The 20,625-nt window shown below is 40.1% G+C and overlaps 1 protein-coding gene across 1 annotated transcript; it reads left to right on the forward strand.

Annotated features, from left to right (window-relative positions):
- The first annotated feature begins 1,153 nt into the window (after positions 1-1,153).
- Positions 1,154-9,643, forward strand: insig2 (insulin induced gene 2). The gene is made up of 7 exons (XM_037790426.1): positions 1,154-1,328; positions 3,302-3,514; positions 3,721-3,893; positions 6,368-6,492; positions 6,782-6,948; positions 7,501-7,600; positions 7,785-9,643. The coding sequence occupies exons 2-7, from the start codon at positions 3,393-3,395 to the stop codon at positions 7,824-7,826; spliced, it is 729 nt and encodes a 242-aa protein (XP_037646354.1). The 5' UTR covers positions 1,154-1,328; positions 3,302-3,392; the 3' UTR covers positions 7,827-9,643.
- The last annotated feature ends 10,982 nt before the right edge of the window (positions 9,644-20,625 follow it).

Genomic DNA, 20,625 nt, shown 5'->3' on the forward strand with positions numbered 1-20,625 from the left:
TATTTATCATCATCATTATGGTGTTTATTTTACTCTATTTTGTTTAATCAACATTTTATTGCCGATCATTATTATCTCTTTTATTCAATTTTATTTTATTAATATTTCATTATTTTAATACAATCTGCTTATTTTGTGTTATTTCATAATTTTTATTTTATTTTTTTATTTTTATTTTTATTTGTATTCCTTATATCTTATTTACCTTTTATTATCTTAATTTGTGTTAAATTTGTTCTTAATAATGTTTTGGTGTGCATTAGTCTCTAAATCTATTTTTAACATTCTAAATTTTGTCAATCGTCTGTACAGCACTTTGAATTGCATTTGACTTGTTTGAAAGGTGCTAAATAAATAAAGGTTGATTGATTGATTGATTGATTGATTGATTAATTGATAAAAAGTCACAAATGACATGGTTATTTTAACTTCTCTCCAAAAAACTACATAATATTCCACTATCTCTCACCTAATTTTTAAATTAGACATTGATATGTAACATTTAAAAATGCACATTTTAATATATGAACATTATTCATGATGTATTATCCAGCTGTTTGTGACGTCTGCAGACAGGAATTATTTTTTATTTATTTATTTGCACATATATAAAACGGCACAAAATCCAGTCAATGAAAAAAAAACCCCAAAAATAAGAAATGTGTCAGGAGAGGTCAAGAAGCCACAGGCTTATACAAAGAACCTCCCCCCCAACCACAGGAGAAAAAAAAACAATAACAAAAAAGGAAGAAATATCTAAAGAAACATAATTAAAAAAATACAACAAAAGTTAAACAACAACAACTAGTACACAAAATGTGCAGAAAAACCTAACCACACAGTGGAAAACAATCCAATAAAAACAATGAAATACATACAAAAAACAGTACAGAAGAAAAGAAAATATATCTAAACATATCAAAAGATAATTAAACATCATGAATTAAATGCAAAAAGCATTTCACACGATTGTACTTGTATAACCTTGTGACAATAAACATCTTGAATCTTGAATCTTGAACATTATTTATGCTGTATTATCCAGCTGTTTGTGACGTCTGCAGATTGGAATTCATTTTTTTGGGTTATGCTCACGTGATACGTCAGCTTTGTGTAACGTGGTTACGTCATGGCTTTAGAAGCTGATTGGCTGGTCATTCATCTCAGACATCCGGAAGTAGTCTCAGTAGGGACCTGGGGACAGAGACAGAAGGCTAACTCACATTATAGTCGTGTATATCAGCCTCTAGTGTTACACACTGAGCTAGTTTAAATGTCTCATGACATGTGTAACGTTGACTATACTGCAACGTGTCCGTCAGCATAAGGTAAGAGTTATCTTTGACCTCGGCCAGTGAGCTAACGAGGCTATCTGTTAATGACATGCAGGCTAGCTAACCCAGCTAGCATCTTACATATAATCAGGCTAACGTCGAGCTAACTCACCTAGCACATCAGCTGACATCACAACTACTCTCCAGAGCAACCTGTTGCTCAGCTAGCTAAGTTATCATCAGATCATAACAGTTATAAAGTAAGATGTGTTAAAGTTATGCCTCACACGATCACACATGAGGTGATCTATCCCCATTATGTGTATATGTGTGAACCTCTTATGTATCATCACTGCACACAATGGGGCTAAAGGTGAGTGCAGTCCAGCAGTTAGCTAACGTGAGCTGTCTGATGCCACCTGATCATTCATTCATTTATTAAAGGATCCCCATTAAGATAATATAAGATAGAACTTTATTAATCCCGAAGGAAACTCTTGTGCCAGAGATTGCTCAAAAATATAACAAAATTACAACAAGTTCAAGTGTGTAAAATAAAAAAAGTACTATTTCTAGCTCCAGTGCCTAATAGAATAACAATTAAGTAAGATGCATTTAGTAAAATGAGTAAATAAGATAAGTAAAATAAAAAGGTAAAGTAAGCTAACGAACAGAAACATAAGTAATATTGCACATGTTGGACATCAATATTGCACACAATGAACAGTGATATTGCACATGATATTGATATTATATTTGTACTCAGTGTCTGGTGTTTTCAGTTTTGTTTTTAGCTGATACCAATGGCACCAGCTAGTCTTCCTGGGGTCCAAAATCAAGAGCATTACATTTATCACATACATACTATATACAACATCATATTTGTGTTACACTAATAACATTCAAATTTTCCAAACGTATATAAATTTCACATTCATACACGATCTTCCACAACCATTTAGACCTCAAGGCCCATCATCAGGGAAAAGGAACAAAAGAAAAACCATACATGACCAACACTGGACTATCGATCAGCTGCTTCAGTAATGTATTATTAGGTGGTATTTCAATGAGGATTTGTTAGAGGATTGACGGATGTAAAGAGGGCAGCTATTCTAATGATTGATGGCACGATAAATGACCGTCTTTTTTAAGGCATTAGATTTTGGGTGAGGTAACATGATTTGGCCATCACCTGCTGTTCTAGTGAAATCATTCATTTAGAAAGGTCACGTTGTTGGTGGAAAAGTGATGCAGCTTGGCAGCATCAGTTAGTCCCCCAATATTAACCACTTAAAAGCAATGATACACTTAATACATTGAGACAGTGTGCAGAAGGCCAGCATATAAAAATGACGTGTTATTTCTCTGATGGCATTGAACAGGTATCTGCATCAGCTGAGCAGCACTGAAACATTTTATAATTTAGTGTTGAATGTTTAAGTATACAAATAAATTCACTTAGGTTCTTATCAGTGTTAATGTTGAATCAACACCTCTCTAAAACAGTTTCAACAAAAACTGAACATTGAAACCTTTAATGAAGGTAAGGATCTAATGCAGGACTGTTGTATTAGACTGCATTAGTTTTATTTAGGTAGACCTAATAAACTATAGTGTATATACTGTACACACAGACAACGACACCAACCCTGCTGGGAGCCCTATGTCACTTCAGAATCATTTGGATGTGATATCTTCATCATCTTACAACATAAATGTGTGTTTGTGATTCTCCATCCTGGGGATAAAAAAACAACAACCACCTTACCGTAAGCTTATTTTAAGAAGCCATTCATTCAGTCATGGCCTCATTTTCAATGCAGCAACTCTAAAAAGTGTCACCTGTGTCAATAAGTACAACCTCAAATACTGACGTTCTGATTACCAGCTCGGATGACAGATACATGTGAACATGTGTGGGTACTGACCGTCTGAAATCACTGAAATAACATGATGTAAGTTGTGTTTTAGGGTGGTTTTCCCATTCTTCATTAATTCCCTGCCTGACTATCCTTATTTTTCAGCGTGGTCTGGGATGTCAGGGGAGGACATTGAACTCACTGGCGGATAAAGACGTCACACACCGTTGTATATTTTCCTGACCTAGGCTTACGAATGTCCCTAACACTGACAGCCATGAGCGACAGCGCAGTAACCAGCGGCCAGCAGCAATGGTCGGGGCCCGGGCAGATGCCACGGCCTTCCCGGGGCCCCTATATCTCGGTCATCACCAACAGGTTAGCGCTGCGTCTTCTCCACATGCAGTATATGTAACATAGCTATGGCAGGATATGAAGGAGTCCACTATGCATAGGATACTGCACTAATGTACTTTGAGGCCCAGGATTCCTCCTATCATGTTGTGTCAGTTTGCACTACAAAACTGAACACTGGACTGGAGGCATTTTTCTAGTCCCCTGACTACTTTTGCTCTGCATTGTAGAACCACCAACCTGGTAATCCGAGGGGCCATGCTGTTTTCTGTGGGCGTCTTCCTGGCCCTGGTGCTGAACCTACTCCAGGTGCAGAGAAATGTCACCCTCTTTCCCCCTGATGTCATCAGCAGTATATTCTCCTCAGCCTGGTGGGTGCCCCCCTGCTGTGGCACGGCCTCAGGTATGTGAACACATATATGAGTGAAAAAACTTCTGTCTGGCCTTATTCACATCTTTATGTTTAGGTGGCAGGAAAGATGAGAGGAAAGGAGAGAAGGGATTAAAAAGGGGTGGGGGGGGGTCCCGGTGATTCTCAGCTGACATGGTCTGAGAGGTGGTGTAGTGCTCTTGCATGAAGTCTTTTCATACAACATAAGTGCTCAATAGCTCTGAGTACTGCTCAGAGTCTCTGTTCAAATGGCCACTTCAAAATCCAGCTGGGTTGTGAACCACTGATATAGATTGACTTGGCATTACAACATAACCAAAATTACAGATTATGTTTAATGATCTCACAACATAACAGAAAGTAAAATGACCCTCAACATGTATCTAAACATACTGGTTTCAGACAGTCTATGGCTGGGATCCACCTTTCATACACACACTAACTGACAGATATACTGGCTACCACACTGACATTGAAATACACCAGATGGCACCAAGTGGTTTAGGTCACACAAATAGGCAATTAGCCTCAGTGAACATGCATTCCCGTGGCCTAAAGACACAAATGAATGTATGGCATGCAGCGCACTAGTCTAAGAGACAGAATAGTGCCTTCTTTTATATTTCTTAAATCAAGAATCAATTCTGAACTGCGAATCGAGTCTGACTCAGATCATGATACCAAGAATCAAAAACACATTGTAAGATTTCCCTAAGATATCTTACAACTTGCCATCAGTTATTAGTGTAACCATAACTGATGGCAAGAATATTCAATCAAAGCTAAAATTCTAATCCTTACTTTTTGACAAGACACAAACACTGCAGCGCTGTATTGATTAACTGTAATTGTATTACGGTAGTAATAGTACAGTAGTATGGGGCGGCTGTGGCTCAGAGGGTAGAGCAGGTTGTCCACCAATCAGAAGGTCGGTGGTTCGATCCCCAGCTGCTCCAGGTCACATGTCAATGTCTTGAGCAAGACACTTAACCTCAAATTGCTCCCGAAGGCATAGCCATCGGTGTGTGAATGAGTTTTTAGATTAGATCCTGATGGGCAAAGTTGGCACCTTAGCAGCCTCTGCCATCAGTGTATGAATGTGTGTGTGAATGGGTGAATATGTAGTAGAACTGTAGAACATGTAGTGTAAAGCGCTTTGAGTGGTCGGTTGACTAGAAAAGCGCTATATAAGTCCAAGTCCATTTACCATTTACCATATGTAGACGCCACAATTAATTGAATCAAAGTGAAATGAGATATTTTTATTTTACTGAGCTGAAGAAATATTGTTTAGAAGAATTGTTTCATGCAGTTACATAAGAGTATACACAGTTGTGCAACCATGGCTCATGGCATTTGGAGAAAAGCATACAGTATGTGGACCATGTAGGAGGATAATGGCACACGCGTATACACACAGCCTTGCATATGAATACACAACATGACCGCGGGCTAGACTAGCTGGCATTATTGAAATGTTGTCCCCTGGGTGTAAAGCTGTGGCTGGATGCAGCGCTGCCTGTTCCCAAGCGGCTCACCACAAAGCACAACAGCCCAAGGCTGTCTTCCTCCCCAGACACACCACGCCTCCTGCAGGAGCCTGTCGCTTCCACTTGTTGCTTCCACACACATTAGGCTTCGTCCCCCAGGGAAGGGCTACTGCATTTTGATGACAGGGCAAAAATGTATTTAGCTCAGAATTTATTAGGATGTGAGCTGTGATGCAAATGGCAGCAGTTTATTCTTATTTTTCAAAATAACTGTACCAACTGGCAGTGAAATTAGCTTCATTCATTCATTCACACAAACTGACCATGAAGTGGGGAAAAATAATTTTCAAATCAGTTGACATAAAGTAATGACTCTACAACTTAATGTAGAGTAGCATAACAGACATCCAGTCAGCATCCTGTTTTGATATACAGACATTTTTACCTGTTTCCTGTCTTTTTACTTTCGTTTTGTGTCTTTTTATGGTTGATTACATCTATATTTAGAGTTGATTTGCATCTCTTTGTAATTGATTTGCGTCTCTTTGTAGTTGAGTTGCGTCTTGCCATCATTTCGCGTCTCTTTGTAGTTGTTTTGCGTCTCCTTGTAGTTGATTTGTGTCTCGTTATAGCTGATTTATGTCTCTTTGTAGCTGATTTGCTTCTCTTTGTAGTCATTTTGCATCTCTTTGTAGTCGATTGGCGTTTCTTTGTAGTTAATTTGCGTGTCTTTGTAGTTGTTTGTTAACCGTTTAAACGGAGGCTCTGTCTCAGGGGCCCCTAACCCTGCACCCTGACCCTTTAGGCCCGGTAGGCTCATTCAGTAATCCTTCTATTGCTGTGTGAGTGTGCCATCACAATAGCAGGGATGCTCTCTGAATGCATATTCTCAGCAAAACAATACCATCAGACATGTTGACTGTGCCACCATAGTAGTGAAAGCTGGTTGTGTTTTTCTACTCTCTGTTTATTCTGTCTCCCTTTTTCCCCTCGCAGCAATGATCGGACTGTTGTACCCCTGCATCGACAGCCGTCTGGGTGAGCCACACAAGTTCAAGCGGGAATGGTCCAGTGTGATGCGCTGTGTGGCTGTGTTTGTGGGCATCAACCACGCCAGTGCTGTATCCTTAAAGTTTTGTCTTGTTGTTCTTCTGTTCAGTACTTATATGTTGGTGGAAAAAACAACCTGTCTGTCTAAGACTTTGATAGGTTGCAGTGGTTTGTGTAAATCAGTATATAAGCAGAGGAATGCAGTGCTTTTATTCTTAGGATTTGACGGCTAACTAGGTAAAAGGTAGAGCTGTACATACAGTATATCTCCACAGCCCTGCTGCACTGTAACACAGATTTGTTAACTAGTTTGGAGCTACCAGCCATTGACTGCTTGGTCCTTGACCCTACCTCTGTCAGAAAGTGGACTTTGCCAACAACGTCCAGCTGTCTCTGACTCTGGCGGCGCTCTCCATTGGCCTGTGGTGGACGTTCGACCGCTCCCGCAGCGGCTTTGGACTGGGAGTCACCATTGGCCTGTTGGCCACGCTGGCCACCCAGCTCCTGGTTTATAATGGAGTCTTTCAGTAAGTTCCCTCACACCTAGTTTGCATATTGATACGGTGTGGAAGCAAACAGATTAAAACAGTGGAACATGTACAGAGAGGAAGAAGAATAGGATACAGCTGATATGAGAAAGAATCATATCCAAAATGAAAACCGAGGCAAAAATGAGCTGAACTACAACAGAAAACAAATAGGTATATGCTGTAATTTTCAGTGTATCAATGATTTTATATAGATAGCTACAGTATGTTTTGCCCATAAATGATTTTCTATGGCAGCACAGTCTCCAGATAGCAGCTTGTGTTAACTGTACAGTATGTAGCTACATCCTCCACCAGCGATGCCTTTCCTGGCTAAGTGTGCAGGTTAATATTGTTGTATGTATTATGTTTCTAATGACAAATCAACCTTGTCACACAATTTATTTTGTTCTCAATGTTTTGTGAATTTCTCTTGGCATTTGAAAACGTTCCTCTGTCTTCGATATTTTTTGGGGTATTTGACCAAAACATAGATGAGAGTTAAGTGTTGGCATGTATTGTTTAATGAATGGAGTGTTCTTCTCTGCACAGGTATACTTCTCCAGACTTCCTGTATATTCGCTCCTGGTTACCTTGCATCTTCTTCGCCGGGGTGATTACTATGGGAAACATAGGACGGCAGCTAGCCTTGGTGAGAAATTGGAATCATTTCAGTAAATGTGCTTTGCCAAAACTCTGTTGAATTCATATTAGATTCATGCTGGTTTCTTAATGTGGACTGTAAAGCAAAAAGATAAGCGTCAGAGTTGCATCAGTGTCCTCCAAAATTATACACTCAAAGAAACTAACTGTTGTGTGTGTTTTTTTTTTTTCAGTATGAATACAAATTCAGTCAGGAGAAGACCCATCAGGACTGAGGGATCTCATCCGGGCTCTGCTCAAAAGGACATTGTCTTTGCACCAACCCGGAGCCAGAGGCAGAGAACATCTGCACGCAGCATAGACGAGGACTGGCTGGTCCTGGATGAGCCAGTTAGGCATGTCAAACGGGACCCGATTGGCTGCCTGGTGCTTTCCGCTGGACAAGACAGTATTTTTGATTGGCTCTCGTCAGGCCATTCAGAGCTCGGGGTGGCCGCTGGCTTTATTCTGCCCTGAGCTGAGATGAACAATGAGAGCGGAGTGTGTTGTGTGTTTTTTCTTTTGGTGCAGTTTATCTCTACTTACCTGGGAAGGGATTAGCAGCGAAGCATCTATCGGATCAGCTCCAATGTTTGAAACCTTTGGCTTTGTTGTGCCAAACGCAGTTACACAGGGGATCAGTTTTTAAAAGTCAGCTCTTATCTCCTGAGTCTTTCACATCCTTCACAAGTCAGTGGAGAACACACAGCCCAGTTAAATTCTATCTAAAAAGATATGCATCGATATAGCAGACCGCACATTGTATGTAATTAGCTTATATCTACAGTTAAGTTTTCTTGATAAAGGAGTGATGATGTGTACTGTACGCTTGTCTGCACTGGTGGCGAGGACAACCTGTGATAGGTATTTCTAGCAGCCACACCAAACATGTATAGTATCATCAGATCCAAAGAATGAAAGGATACGTGAAAGGACAGTGCAAAGCTCTGAGGGTTTTGGTTGGAAGTGAATGATACATCTTAGGAAATCAGTTTCATCCATACATGAACAAGCACATTAAGACATTTTCTGAAAGAATTCCCTTATTGTAGGACTATTTTTAAATCCTTTTATCATTTCAGGGAGCAACATTTATTCAATATATATCTGTAGCCTTTTCAGTTTCTTGGTAAAAAAAAAAAGAATCAATGTGTGCTTTCCCCAAAACAGCAGCAATGCCAAATTTCTCAGCTTATTGTCTTCATAGCACTTGACTGAAACTTGATGGTTATCCTTTATGAACCATAGGTGTTGAATACCTAAAATATATGACCATAGATAACGGAGATAGGAAGGTAGAATTTAAAGTAGAATCAAGTAATGATAGTATGTATGATCCTATATAACACACTGTTAGCTTAATATTTACAGATATAACACACATTAACAGAATTAACAAGAGTAACTGATAAATAATTAATTGACCGTTATAGACAATTTGCATTATGTTTGCACTGTGTTGTAAAGGATGCTTCTGGTGTTATGAGTGAGTGTCTCTTAGGATCCTGTCTCTGGACATAGTACAGTAAGACATGATGTATTCTTTTGTTCTGATAATTCACCGTAGGAGATGTTTCTTCTGATTGTAACGCAGCTGCATTGCTGTTAATTTGTCCACAAAGAAAAACCTACATATACAGTGTTTAGCAGTGTTAAAGTCTTCTTCTCTGTATGCAGTAGGTGTTCGGTGGGTGGACAGATTGAGAAACGAATAAATACAAACCAAGAAGAAAACATGCAGAATTAAAACAGGGAGCACTTGTTTATATGTAAGAGGTATGACTGGATCATTTAAGGGACATTTTTTATAACAATTTGTAATAAAACATGATGGGTATAATTCGTGTTACAGCATTTAAACAGAAACTACAAAACAGTGTTTTTGTAATATTCCATGATACTTTTAGGGGGTAGCATTTTATATCACCATTGCAGCAACTTTTGTCAAATCATGAGAAATTGTATATTGGTCAAACAGCGATTAATAGTTCCACTAAATCAACCTGGACATGTGCAATTTGTTGGTGTAATAAAGACCATGGCCTTTTGGTAACTGCCTCTGATTTCTGTTTAGCTGATACATGCTACCTGTCTCATCCAGATAGTAACACAAGCACTTAAACTGCAGTGGAGGATGCATGCCTGATGGTTAATAATCTGCAGAGAAAATATACTCTAAGTGGTATAAGTAATTTAACAATTTTTTACCTTATTATTTCCAGGAAATCCTCAGTAACATTAAAAATGTTTGTACTGGCCAAGATAGCAGCAATACAAGTTACCAACAAGCAACATAAGATAGATAACATAAAATATAGGAACCAGAATTAAATGCATCATGAATGAAATTTAATACAATCGGATAAAACATTTCATCATAGAAACAACACATTATAGCACCTTAAAACAACACAAGCTATTTATAGCCATTAAAATAAACAAGGCCAATCTAAAATAACTTAATGAGACTGACACACACCGGATAGAAGAGAGAACACAAGTTTTGGAAGTCCCAGAGAGACACATTTAGTGATTTCAGATCCGAGCAGAGGGCGCAGCACACAAGCAGTGAGTATAGTTGAGGTAGAGCGGAGTACTTTTACACCGTGGGAAGGGCCTGTCCAACTAGGGACCCTTAGTACGACTTCATAGCCTGTTTCAAATTCTGGGTAAGACCCCCCTGAAAAATTGTTCTAATCCCTACAGTTGTTATTGTTGGTACAGTACCTCCAAACTGATCTGTTATATCTTCAACCACCATCTAAATAATGAAGATCTCTGCCATTCTTTACTTTTGGTTAAGACGTACTGACAGAATCAAGTTAATGTCATTTGAAATATACAGACGTAGGCAAAGTTGTTGGTAACGTTCCGTTAAAGAGAGAAAAACCCACAATGGTCACTGAAATAACTTGAAACTGACAAAAGTAATAATAAATAAAAATTTACTGAAAATGAACTAATGAAAATCAGATATTGTTTTTGAATTGTGGTTCAACAGAATCATTTTAAAAAACAAACTAATGAAACTGACCTGGACAAAAAATGATGGTTCTCCATCTAATATGAACTAAACTGGATTAGTTTACAAATGAAGTAAAAGCACAGTGATGTAATGCTAAGATACATGCTGATTAGTAAATATGTTGATAAGTTTACAGTTATTCATGCAGTGCATATCTATAGTATAAGTTACAACATGTATCAATTTATATAATCACAACCACAAACTAAGTTAAACAACTAAATACATAAATGAAAACGTTTTGTCATTATAAAACTGGCTGTATTTTGTGTGGGATATTCCAGCTCATAAGCCGAGTTGTCTGTGTTGCATTAAAAGTGTAAAAGCAGCTAATTAAGTGGAGACGCTACATATCTGAAACACAAACGGTAGTGCCACTGACTGCAGAACTGCACACATCAACTGGTACAGTGTTCATTGCTAATGTGGATTAATGTGTCCTGTCTTGTCCCGGCTCCCGCAGACACAGGCTCGTATAGACAAAAGTAATTAAGATGAATAATCGGGATTTAAAAAGCCTTTGTTTGCATTATTGCTAAATTCCAGGATAAGGACACAGTTTCTCTGTGCTTTACATGAGTGTATGAGGCAATTTGCTGTGTGAATGTTATTGTTCAAGGCTAACTAGCTAGTAAAACAATAGGCGTGATGTGTCATAGCCGTAAGTGCTGCTCCGAAGAGCTAAACTCCCCACCACTAATGAATTCATTAATCTCTCTATTTATTCCTGACAAGCAATTATCTCCTCTCACAGAATGAGGGTCAGGAGGCAAGGTTGAGAGCTCTCACATATCTGCTGAGGAGGAAACACTCGCTGCTGTCCTCATACACCTGCTCCTAGAGCTTTCTGGTTTTGGTCAACACTTTGATACACCTCTTTAATAATCCTGTGTGTGATGATTCAGCTGCTGGATTTCAACTTCAGCCTTCATCCAAACGTAGACTTTGAGGTATTGGCATTAGTTGTCTTAGACAGGTGCGAATGTACGTGGTGGCGGGACGAGACAACTGCCAACACACACATTGGCTTTGCCACACCAGTTACCAATCCACCTGGCTTGCATCTAAAAGTATACTATAAGACAGTTTAGTTTCATTCAGCAATATACTGTAGGCACTATTGCATTCAAAGTCAATGGAAAGAGGCATTTTTTGGGGCAGAGATTTGTCCAAGTGAGTTGAAAAATGTGAAAAACACGGTCAGTCCAGCCTAATCTCACTACAGTATGTGAAATGACCACGACCTACGTGGTGATGGCATGGAATGTGTTAAAATTATATTCCGGCGTCACGGAAACAATGCTAATGGAAAGTCAATCAGGATCCTTTGTCGTGGTGGACACACCAGACATACATTTTAATAAAAGTCCACATTAGGATGAGGTTGGGTAAAACCCAGGAGACTGGTATTCATGTCCCTTGTGAAACCAAAAATCAATGTTGACTTCTTTTGAAATATGTAGGCTACGCAAGTTATTTGAAACCAAACCATAATCTCTTTTCTCTCCTAAACCTAACCGAGTAGTACACAAAATTGTTTCCTGTGGTGGTGGAATGTAATTTTAACACATAATGTGCCATCACCACGTAATACACTGTTGAGAGGTCATGGTCATTTCACGTATTTCTGTGAGTCAGTGTGTCCTCTGCTAGCTAGCCTACAGCTAACATCTGTACAGCTGGAACAAAAACACACCACACTCATTTGTTTAAATCGAAATCAATTCTGGATTTGTTAAATTGTGAGAAAAAAAAAAGTACCAAAATACCAAAAATGAGACAAGAGCACATCAGTATAACCACTGGAACACTTTGAGCTGCTGATCTGCATGTCGCGGTGAGGATGGACGTCATCACATTTTCTGTGTAAAATTCAACCCGAACCAAAATACAGTAGCTATGAACAAATGCCTAAAAACAGACAACGTTACAGCTGGAACCTGTGTGCTCAGCAGTTCATCACCAATGGATTCACACTGCAAATCATCAGGACCTGTGTGTGTGTGTGTGTGTGTGTGTGTGTGTGTGTGTGTGTGCGTGTTATCCCTATAGGATGAAAGTCCTGCTACATTAGCTCACTCTAGGCCTTCCATTTTCAAAGGTGCAGACGGCGCTATAATTAAATACAAACCAGCATTCGGTGTTGTTAAGATGAACAATACACTGACTGAGTTTACAATGCTCATTAATCATGCACTTACACAATAAAACAGAGTTATTTATAACCTACCTTTCAGGTGAAAAATTCCCACACCTGTGCGTAGCTGCACGTGGAATCAATGGGGCCACATTTATTATAATACACTGATTTACATTTTTACTAGCTCATTTTTATATAACCAGCAGCAGCAGCCTGTGCCACCCTGACGAAACCTCCTGCCACCTTTTTGACACCCCATGTAAAACTTGCTAGGTCTGCCACGGGTTGCTGGAGCTCATAAAGTTTGACCTTGCACTCGCTTATGTGTTTTTCACACATAGCGGGGCACAAAACCTATAAAAGGCACGCAGTAATCGCTGAGGACAGGCCGAACACAATGAAATAGGTCTTAGTGGGGAACCACAGCGCTCCATCTCCAGCTTGTCTCTGAGGGATGACCGTCTAAACTGGAATAAAACCCTGTTAAACGGTGTCACAACATGAATCACTGCCCTGGGAGACATCCATCACTGCTTAAAAGGTGACCACAAATGATCTGTGAACCACTAGATATTGATTACTCATGTGCTGCAGGTGTCAGGTTTAATGTTGCAGCGGCTTGATAGTGTCGCCTCTGACAGTCGCTGCCCTAACTCTCCTCTGATAGATTTTAATGGTGAAATATTGATTTCTTTCTGGCCAAGGTCTGCCAGCAAGGGCCAGATCATTTGTTGGGGTAATGCAGGACACTCTGTGCCCTGGTCCCAATCAATCATTCTGACAGGGAACACCAAAGAGAAGAGGGAAGAAGGTGGGGAGAAAAATATCAGACCTGGTGAAGCTACAGCGGATACATCCACAATCAGGACTTACAGAGACAGAGAGAGAGAGAGAGAGAGACAGAGAGAGAGAGAGAGAGAGAGAGATAGAGAGAGAGAGAGACAGGGGAGTGCAGATATCTCCAACACTGGCTCCAGTTAATATGAATACTAATGATGTGTTTATTGAGTGGGAATGCTCAGCAAATCACAGCTGACGGGATAACAGTCGGAGTGCCTTGAGCAGAGAATGAGGATCTCGGAGAGAGGGTCTATATTTTATTTAAGCGTCTCTTGGCCGGGGCTTGGGAGAGAGACTCAGGTAATGTGTTGTGTTACAACTCAGTGGTCGTTCCCCCCAGCCGGAGCGATAACAGACTTGCTAATGGGAAGCCATCAATCACAATCAGCCTCCTATTCCACCAGTGTCTCCTCTCTCCTCAGCTCTGTAAGAGGTAGCTGGAATAGAGGTAATAATGGAGTTTTGTGGCTTAGCCACTGCAGCAGCAGCAGCAGCAGCAGCAGCAGCAGCGTCCTGGAGTCATATTTCCAGCCAAAGCAATAGATTCTTTGCCATGTCAGCATGTCTTTTAATAAGAGAGCCACAAAACGGCCATGAGAAGCAGTTAAAGGCTGGATGAGGCCTTGGGCCGCGAGGGGAGATGAGAATTAACGCGAAGCCGGTCTCAGGTGGGATGAGTGTGTTGGCTGTTTGATGCCAAAAGCAGCTAATTGGTTTTTCATTACACTGTTCAGTCTACTGTTAGATCCACACAGGCTGCACACAAAGGACGAGTGAATAAATGATCGAGTGTAGTCAAAGGAAGACATGTGGATTTCATATATATCTGGCCATTTCAATTTTATTTTATTAATGGATGTTTTTAAGTTGCATCACATATTACCAGGTAATATAGAGAAAGAGAGTTACCATGTGACAGCTGATTCCCTCTCATCCGACACTGTTTTACCTTGAGAAAACAAAAGTTAGCTAGCGTGAAAACGAAAGAGCCAGGGTTTGGTTTGTCCATTCTGGGCTACTGTAGAAACATGGCGGCCGGCTCCGTGGAGAGGACCCGCTGCGTATGTAGATATAAACAGCTCATTCTAAAGTAACAATTACACAACCATTCTCATTTTCAGGTGATTATACTCTAAAGAAGACATACTTATTAATAATATATTACATTTCTACCAATAGATCCCCCTAAACCCGACACACTGTCCCTTTAAGTAGTGGGTGTCCACACATGATTTAAAACGAATGAATTTGTTGGGGACTACTTTCAGCGGCGGATTAATCCACCTCTGGTGCTCTAATGAATATTAGGGGCAGCGGGATGGTGTGTGTGTGTGTGGGGTTGAGTCAGAATAAACTACTGTGTATGTGTTGATGGTGATGAAGGAACATGTCACCCAGTGACACACTGAGGCTCACTGATGGGTTTTAATAGTTTTGGGACTTTGCTGACAATAATGATAATACAAATATCGACTCCAACTGTATCCTTTAAAGCAGCAGTGGGTAGAAATGGAGCAAATATGATTAAAAAAAAGTTATTTATATAAAACGGTCGCTGTATCATGACAGTAGTGCATGACACAGGTGATCTGAAAAAAATCATGTGCCTCTGTGTCCTCCGGAGCTCCTAACGGCATCTGGAAGATTTCACCGACCGGAGGAAAACAACCAATCAGAGCCGAGCTGGAGTCTGCCGTCTCAATATTCTGTTACTGTAATGCCTATTTCTCTCCTTAAATGTTTTCAGAAACATCTTGTAGTGTACTGTTTAGCTGTAAAATGAGAAAGTTTGTGACCCGGCAGCCATGTTGAGATCTGTTGAGGAAATACCAAGCACCGCCCAACAGCCGGAGCACAGCCAATGGGAACGCTCTCTCTCTGAAATGACCTGTGATTGGTCAAAGTGTCTCGTCAAGGGCTAGATTTTTTTAAGTCTGAAAACAGATCCATGAGGAGGTGCAGAAGTTTCACTCAGAACACTTGAATTACAATATGCTGAAAGGTTTTTGTGGAATTTTTGCCTAATGATGCCCAAAATAGTCTGCCTACTGCAGGTATAAGTATGTGAATGATGTCAAAAAGTAAACCATACCTAACAGGCTAACTTTATACTGTATATTAATTTTGGCAATGGTTCTTCATTAACATTATAATGGAGTCTGTTTAATTTGTTGAATTGAAGTTGTATGTTGAGAAATGCATTTAAAAGATCTGTGTTGTGCTACAGGATGGCAGGGTTCACTGTATGGCCACCACCAATAATTTAGTTGTCATAACTAATATGACATCATACACCCAAACCTACAATAATAGATGGTATTCTCTGCAATTTGAAACATGTTGTTGTTTCAGTGAGTACATACTGTATTTGTTAAATGCATTTTGTGCTGAGCTGCTCCGTCCCATGTAGTATGAATACTGGATGACCAGAAGGGGGCACAATACTACATGTCTCCTCAACCAGCCTCACTGATGTGTCAACCCTCTCTATCTAATACACCATCACCGACTTGACTGCCATGGATGAAGGGATTCTGACCAGGGAGGGTACCTCTGTTCATTTTGTTGTTATTCTAGGGAGTTACAGCAGATAAAACATCTTATTGTAAAGAGAGATATAATCATGTAATATGAGTCTATTTTCAAAAACATATTCATCGTATTCATCATTTGTAAAGTACTCATCAATTCTCTTATTGATGAGCCTCTATGTGTAATAAAACACATTATTAAATCATAAAATAACACACACACACACACACACACACACACACACATACACACACACACAGAGGGATCAAGTGGAGGTTAAAGACTTGCCACCAGACTAATGGTTGACTTCCGCCACGTATTGTTTCGTCGTCTTCAGGCCGTCTGCGTGGAACATGTATGTCAATCAAAGAGGTGTCTGCATGTGGCACCATGTTCCCATGGCAACCTGGTAGCTTCAGAGCAAATGCAGCTAGACAGGGGCCCCGACCGACACACCCCTGAAAACCCAAATACTCCAGGGGCCCCCCGAAAGGTGTCTTCCTTCCAACAACGAGGATTCTATTGGCTATGCTGAGCAACAGAGCACTCCTGTATTTTCTTTTTTTTACACTCTCATTGTACTGTGTATTGTTTCTTGATGTTTGTTATTTTGCCGACATCTGTTTCATTTTAGGAAAAATATCAAAGAAGTTTTAACCTGATGCTGTAGTGCTATGTGTTGAACTAATCAGCAATTTCTATTTAGGATGTCCACAGACGGCAAGAGTCACGCACATCAAAGTGAGGACTTTGTGTGAGAGGGAACAATGGCGTGGTCACACATGAAGGGCTGTGTTTTGTCCCTGAATCTCCATAGACGTTGAGCCAGTGGGGATCCAACGGGCTGGGGCCGCTGCAAAGATGGGTCAAGACCAATGTCAACAGACTGGGATAAAAGTTGGCTTCACACACCCACACTCACTTCTGTAAAAACATAAAATATTGAATGTTTTATGTGTTTTATGTTGTAATGTGTTGCCAAAAATACTTGATGAATTAAAAGATCTGCGGGGTGAAAATGCAGCTACCTTTTTATAGCCCTAAAAACCCTCCAGCATACACTCATAAGAGAACAACTAGCACCTGGACAGAAGACAGAGCTAAATCATTTCTTACCAATTCCCAAAAGGAGTCGAGGGAGCAGTGAAGGTCTTTCATCAAGACGCTCGTCACACGGCCACGAAAACCCTCCTCAGTGTACAAAGGCACACTGTGCTCCTCCTCAGGCACAAAGTCAGTTTGTGTCTAATCACATATGGCATTGTCATCATACAGTGATTTCCTGCCCTGACACAAACTCCACAGCCACTCTGTCATGGAGGTCAAACCGAATTTTCTCAGAGAGGGTCTGAAGATTCAAAGGCACTGTCACGGTCCCCTCTGTGATTTCCACTCCCCCCCCCCACCCTCTCTGCTGGGAACGTACAAAACAAAATTTCAAGCAAAGATGAAGTTCGTCATTGTTGGGATGAGTGTGCAGCAGCAGGTTTAGAGGTGGTTTGCGGGCCAAGGTCAACACTCGTCAAGGACGTGTGGCTGTCTTTGGACTTTTACACGAGACACTCACTACTCGGCTTTCTTCCCTGCCTCTTCTTTGTGACGTCTCCTCTGAGGTATATTTCAAACACACATTTTACAAATAAGTCTGTGTTGCTGATGTTGCAGTGTAACTATGAGAAGTAACCTATTTCATTTCATTATCCCAGTAACAACTGATTTGATGATTTTCAGTTCAAAAGACGCCTGAACTTCTAGGTTACAACTGGCAAAATGTGGCGGTTTTAATATCAAGTGTATTTACAACTATCGTTTCTACAGCAAATAAATGAGTCCATTATAATCTGAACACATAACTAACACGGAAACATCAAAATGTTCATATTTCTATTATATTATCTATTATTATCTCCACTTACTAAATGGTATTTTCTCTGGAATTTCTTTTTTTTTTTAGCAACATGGGGGAGTAACATAATACAATAAAAACTAATATATTTTATTGGGAGAATCCAGTATTTTTAGTCTCAATACATTTAAATTTGACTCAAAACATGCAAATAGATAATTCAGAATTTGCCCACCAGGATGTTATATTTTGCAGTGTGGAGAGGCTATGAAGCACTGCCTCAGACCATGTGGGAGATAACATGCACACAGAATATAATTGTACACTTAACTGAATGAATATGACAAATCATAATGAACAAAACGTTTTCAAGACTTTAGTTTTGGTATTTGGTCAAACTTTTTCAGGGATACATTGGGGGGGACGCACTCATGTCCTAAGTATATCTCTTAAATCCTTGCTACAGCCCTGCTGGCTGCTTTACCCGTCATGTCTAGATGTCTTTTGACCTGAAAAAATATAAATAAAAAATCACCAAATTAATATTTAATGGAAGAGCAGCCCTTAGACTTAAACTAGTACTATATTTATTTCTACTACTACTAATAATAATGTCATATTTGGTGGTATTAGCATTTTAAATTGTTTTATATACCAAAGAAGTTGAAGTCGATATACTCAGAGCTGAAGCAGCATATAGATGAAGACAGGACACCGACTACTGATATTCTTTCACAGCAGCTGACAGGATGATGTGCTGCACCAGTACACACTGGAAAGGATTAATACCTTCTTTTTTTAACAGTTAAATACATAAATGTGAAAGTCAACCGTGTCATTGGTGTGCTTTTGAGTAGTTCAGTGAACCTCCATGGTGGTGGTATTGGTGGTGGTGGTGGTGGACAATGGGGCAGTTGGATGTCTGACCATATTAAATGCCCAGTTCTGGTGTTTCTGCTACATCTGGTGTTGATGTGAACGAGAGACCTGAAACCTAAAGTGAGAACCTACAGTAACTCTCTGAACTCTCTCCCACTGTCCGCTGCTGTTTATCCAGTTGCTTTCCTCTTGGACCGTCTGCACACGGCCTGTTAGCTTGTATGCTGACAGACACATATGACATGCTAAATCACTGACGCCATTAGACATGCTTGCTGACCAAACGGATGACATGCTAGGGTCCTAATCCTTGGTTTGAATTGCTGTGCGCGCCGTGACTAAATACTTTTGGTCAAACACAAATCATCAGTGTGTAATCCACTTAGCTGTGTGTGTGTATGTGTCTGTGTGTGTGTGTGTGAGAGAGAGAGACAGAAAGATGGTGTATGTGTGTGGTCCAAAATAGCATAACAAACTGTAACATAGCAGCTTTTAAACTGTACATGAGCTGCAGGTCACGGAGGAGCTGGGGGAGATTAGCTAATGCTAAAGCTGTGTACCCATTCTCTAACCTCTTTCTTCTGATCACATCAATCGTTAGGTCGTGGCCTCGTGATCAAACTGCCATTGAAGACAAAATATTTGATATGAAATGTTAAACTGTTGAATGGATAACAGAGAAATATTCTTCAATTCATCGCCAATATTTCAACGGCTGGATTGATAAATTCTGCTGCATTGAACCGTTGACAGACGAAGTCATGATATCACCCACAGGTTTTTTTTATTGGTCTCTCTAGAAGACGTTAAACGACAAATAATCTGTTAGCATACAAGAAACGACAGTTCCCATGTATTTGAGCACCGAGGTTCATTCTTGACCTTGGAAACATGCTGTGTTCAAATATTCTAAACTCAAGGTTCACTTACTAGTTTATTGTCTCACAGCCTTCTTCTGTCCTTTTTCCACACCGGTCTGTCTCTCCTTAAACCATGATCCACCATCGCTCTTTTTTAATGTCATCTTTTCAAGATTTTTAGCAGTAATCTGTCTAAAGACATCCTCTGTGTCCTGCTGTTGTTATGTCTGGACCGGAGGTCTCATTTCACCCACAACGGTCTCTGTTAAAAACAGAACCATTAAGTACACCAGTGTTTACCAGCCTGGGAGATCAGTACCTTCTTGAGTGATCGTCAAATTAATCTCAGGTGTCGAAAGATGAGGAAATAAAAAAAAAAATGCTCTCATCTTTACTTTCTGCAAAATGTCTATGTGCTTTTGAACGATGTCTTCTTGGAACAGAGCCCTTAAGATCCAGTTTTACTTCTGCTCTCCATAGTTTCAACACATTTCATAATAACTTAACATGAAGGCAAATTAAAAGCAATAACCCCTTAACATGTACAGTTGAGCAAGAACGTCCAAATCACGTTTTCCTCCGTTGGTTTATTCCTCAACAAAAACAAACAGAACAGAACGTGGCACCAATGCCAGTGCCAGTATATGTGTGCATGTTCACGTCCTCGGTGCGACTGGCTGTGCCGTGTGACCAGCTTTCATGAATATCAAGGTATTCAGGGGCACTTAAAGGGTTTAACACTGTGCTTAATCCCTGCTACAGAAAAACCAATTTAGCTGCCATAAAAGGGCCTCCTCTCGCTCTCCTTCTCGGCTCTCTTGCCTCTTCCTCTATCCCAATGATAGAGATTAGGCTTATTAAGAGGGCTTATTGTCTGTGGTGTCATGGATACCCAGTGATTACACACTCCGTG

The sequence above is a fragment of the Sebastes umbrosus genome, chromosome 13 (assembly GCF_015220745.1).
Source record: "Sebastes umbrosus isolate fSebUmb1 chromosome 13, fSebUmb1.pri, whole genome shotgun sequence".
Lineage (NCBI taxonomy): Eukaryota > Metazoa > Chordata > Actinopteri > Perciformes > Sebastidae > Sebastes > Sebastes umbrosus.

What these genes read in the sequence shown, in the direction of transcription:
- insig2 (XM_037790426.1), top strand. Translation starts at nt 3,393, where the DNA reads ATGTCCCTAACACTGACAGCCATGAGCGACAGCGCAGTAACCAGCGGC. An exon ending in CTGCTGTGGCACGGCCTCAG is followed by an intron (nt 3,894 to 6,367) that starts GTATGTGAACAC and finishes TTCCCCTCGCAG; the next exon opens with CAATGATCGGACTGTTGTAC. An exon ending in TAGGACGGCAGCTAGCCTTG is followed by an intron (nt 7,601 to 7,784) that starts GTGAGAAATTGG and finishes TTTTTTTTTCAG; the next exon opens with TATGAATACAAATTCAGTCA.